The sequence below is a fragment of the Hippoglossus stenolepis genome, chromosome 5 (genome assembly GCF_022539355.2).
Source record: "Hippoglossus stenolepis isolate QCI-W04-F060 chromosome 5, HSTE1.2, whole genome shotgun sequence".
NCBI lineage: Eukaryota > Metazoa > Chordata > Actinopteri > Pleuronectiformes > Pleuronectidae > Hippoglossus > Hippoglossus stenolepis.
Genome location: NC_061487.1, coordinates 24,444,495 through 24,448,241, shown reverse-complemented (window position 1 = coordinate 24,448,241; position 3,747 = coordinate 24,444,495). Strand labels below are relative to the sequence as shown.

Here is a 3,747-nt window from a genome sequence, read left to right as displayed (position 1 = left end):
CCACGGAGGTTATGTTATGTTTGTACGCAAGATTACACAAAAAATACAGGACGGAAACTTACCAGAAAACTTCCTCTAAACTAAATTTCTTTCACATTGTGAGGTCGGGTGTTTCTTTCACATTTTCACAGATTTCCTATGGAACTAGAATGGCACACACACCTCAGTCAAGACCCAGCAGTCCCCTTATGCAACCACATTTAAATGTACTAGATTTTTATTTGGATCTGCACGAAATAGCGCACACTCATAAACATCAGTTTTAGATTCAAGAATTATTCTAAAAATGGAATGGGTCATTCCCTGACCCGTACAGCATCCATTCCACACATTCCATGGTAACCCGTCCAGCAGTTTTTGTGTAATCCTGCTAACAAAAAAACAGACAGGGGTGAAAACATAACCTTCTCGCCATAGGTAATAATTCATGGGTCTTGATAAAAATCAGACATAGGAGGGCACTGATATCTATGAGTGTGTAAACTGTTGCAGCTTAATTGACTGTCGGGCTCTACTGAGTGTCGATGTGCTTCTATCTGGTGCGTGTGTGTCTGAAATGGGTCACAGGGTTCTTGTACGTTGTTGCCAAATTTGAGTCTTTTAGAGAATAAAGGCATGAAAGGCTCAGAGATCGTGTTCTCAGGAACTGCTCCTGCTATCAGCAAGAGGAGGATGTTGTTTTTTCCATTATACTTAGCCTGAAATGTGGCCCAGCATTTTATGGACCATAACAATTCACTTCCACAGAAAAATACCCACGTCCATATTAGTTTGCAGGATTACACAGAAACTACTGACCTGATGATTAAACTGATGATTTTATGAGTTTATTATAGCAAGAGCAGCTCCTGGGAATATGCTGCACTATGTAAACGTCTGTGTAAAACCTGACACCTCCACCAAATGCCCAACTTCCCTTAAATTCTATCAAACTGCAGCAAATTCCACACACTCATAGATGTCAGCTTTTGAAAATCAACATCGCTGTGTGATGACCTCCACCGAGGAGCTTGTGTTTTTACCCTCAACTGCTTAAGAGATTACCGTGAAACCCCTGGACGGATAACCATGACATTTGGTGGAAGGCTGGGGTGTTGTTCAGGGAAGAGCCCATTTCATTTGGGCACAGATCCAAATCAGGGGGTAGAATCTTTTCAACTTTCTTTAACATTATGAGATAGAACCTTTTTTCTTGATATCACAGAGAATAATTCATGAATCTTGATAAAAAGCAAAACCAGACATCATTAGGGGACTGATATAAATGTGTGTGTGTGTGTGTGTGTGTATAATTTGGTTGAGATCCAAATAAAAATCTTGATCTAGTAAATTGAAGTGTGGCTTCATGAGGAGACCTTTTGTGGAGGTGCGTGCTCTCTGAGTGACACTCTGGTTTAAATATACATTATAATAAATGTCTGTAATGTGAAAGTTAAGGGTGAGGGTCTGACTTATATTCACTGGTCTATGTAACTTCTGAAAAACTGCATGCGGCTGCCAAGTAAAGAACATGTAACAAGAGGAAATAATCACTTGAGATTGAAATGTGATAATGTGACATATTGTTGGAAAACAATGAAAACAAGTAGAGTGCTCGTCAAACCTCGACTGAGGTCACAGGCTAACGCTCCGAGGGAAGTGAAAAAGAATTCCTGGATCCGTTCCAGTGATTCCTTCGATCACAATCCAACTGTCAGCAATGAAAATATACTGTAACTTCCTAAGTGGAGGCACTAATCATCACTCTTAATGGTGTTTAACTGCAATGATTGTTACTTCTGCTGTACAAGGTTATTCAAGTTTTACACACAATATATATATATATATATAGATATAAACATTATTTGGTCTAATCGGGACAAATCTGGCCTGGATGACGCACTTGGGGACAATATTGAGAGTCAAAATTGACTGTAAATTGACAATCACCCATTTTGGTTTAAATCAGTGAGATAAGCTAGTTAAGATAATGAGGGGGTCTTAGCCATACACATCATGTAATAAAATACAACTGTATGTTGACTGGGCTTTATCCAGGTCTGTCTGCGGTCCTGTCATTCTGAATAAAGCTGAGATGAGAAGTTCAGGTGAATTCCCTCTCTTCAAAAACACGCAAGTGATGATGTCGTGTCGTTCATCATGTTGTTTTGACCAACAATAACTTTATTTATATACAGTAGCACCTTTAAAAACAGTTGTTAGCGAGTGCTTCATAAAGAGGACAAATAAAAACGTAGATGCCATTTAAATTCAAAGACATTAAATAAAATAATACGACATCATTTTAAAGTAACGGCAAAATAAAAGTATAAAAGTTTAGTATTATTTGTTAGTTTGCAGGAAAACGCAAAAACTCCTGAACAGATTACAATGGAAACGGATATCAATCTGATTTATGAGTTTATTATCGCAAGAGCAGTTCCTGTGAATATGATGCAGCTGGCAACAACTGCACTGTGTAAAAGTTTGTGTGAAAGCTCACACCTCCACCAACGGCCAACACTCCCCTTGAATTCCATCAAGCTGCACCTTTCAATATATATTTCATAATACAACATTATTTCAAAGTAACGGCAAAATAATAGTATACAAGATAAGTAAATCATTAGTAATGACTAAAAACAATTGAGTAAAAGTCTTTCAGTAAAAATAAATGCTGAGAGAGAGGAGTTAAACACAGATATTGACATTAACTGTTCCATAGGTTTGGTCCCGACAGCAGGGGCCAGATGTTTTTTAAGTCTTAAGTGAGAAATGTCTAACAGGACCTTATCAGGAGAACTCAGGCTACGGGCTGGTGAGGAGTTCAGCCAAGTAGCTTAGTGTCAAACCCCCTGGGGCCCCTGGAAGGTCAAGAGCTACATATCTTTAAAATGATTTCCAAATGTGCAGGCAGACAATGAAGGGAAGTGAATGCAGGGGAGATATAACCAGGCTTACGAGATTTGCCTGGCAGCCGCTTTTGAGAAACCCTGAGGCCGAGCAATCACGTAATCATGGTTAATGCACGTAAACCCAACATTCCAGAAGAGGTGTCATACAAGCAACAGTTACATTTCATGTCTTCTTGAGTAAGAGTCTGATAAGACAAAAATATTACTGTTTATTACTCGTCAGGATTCAACCTTCAACACAAGCAGCAACAAAGGCCCCAGTGTCGCAAACGGGACGAGGAAGACTTTTTAAAGAGGGACACTCACACATGGCAAACACACACACACACACACACACACAGGGTTTTGGTAAGTGATGTCAGAGGGCACAGAAGAAGGCGTGGAGGAGTGAGGGAGAATTTTGGGGGTAAGTGTTTATCAGAGCAGACGGGTGGGAGGGTCGGACCTGAGCTGGATATAAATACACGACTGACCGAGCGGAGAAGAGAAGAGTTTGGGAGGAGCAACTTTTAGAAGACGAGAAAAAAGATCTGCGATGGCCAATCACAACGGTAAGTGATTCGTCCATCTATCCATCTGTCTGTCAATCTATCTCTCCATCTATCTATCTATCTATCAATCCTTTCTCTGAGGTCCATATTCAAAACTTTATGGAAGTTTATATTCCACATGAAGAATGTGCTGATGTATGACTTGACACTTGCCTGTGATATGACCCATCCTAATTCCTGCAACAAATGCAAGGGCAGCTTTTTAGCTCAGACATGGATCAGACTCATCTTTAAAAAGCAGGTTTTAGTTTGATCTAACTCTGAATTTTCCCTATTGTCGAGCTCTAAAAGGGAAACTCTGT

The 3,747-nt window shown here is 39.7% G+C and overlaps 1 protein-coding gene across 1 annotated transcript in view; it reads left to right on the top strand.

The window, feature by feature from the left end:
• The first annotated feature begins 3,366 nt into the window (after positions 1-3,366).
• The window catches only part of tgm2l (transglutaminase 2, like), a 7,829-nt gene continuing 7,448 nt past the window's right edge, over positions 3,367-3,747 (top strand). Inside the window, exon 1 of the mRNA XM_035157897.2 lies at positions 3,367-3,445. Within this exon, the coding sequence (XP_035013788.1) occupies positions 3,430-3,445 (16 nt within the window). The 5' untranslated portion in view covers positions 3,367-3,429. The remainder of the gene's footprint in view (positions 3,446-3,747) is intronic.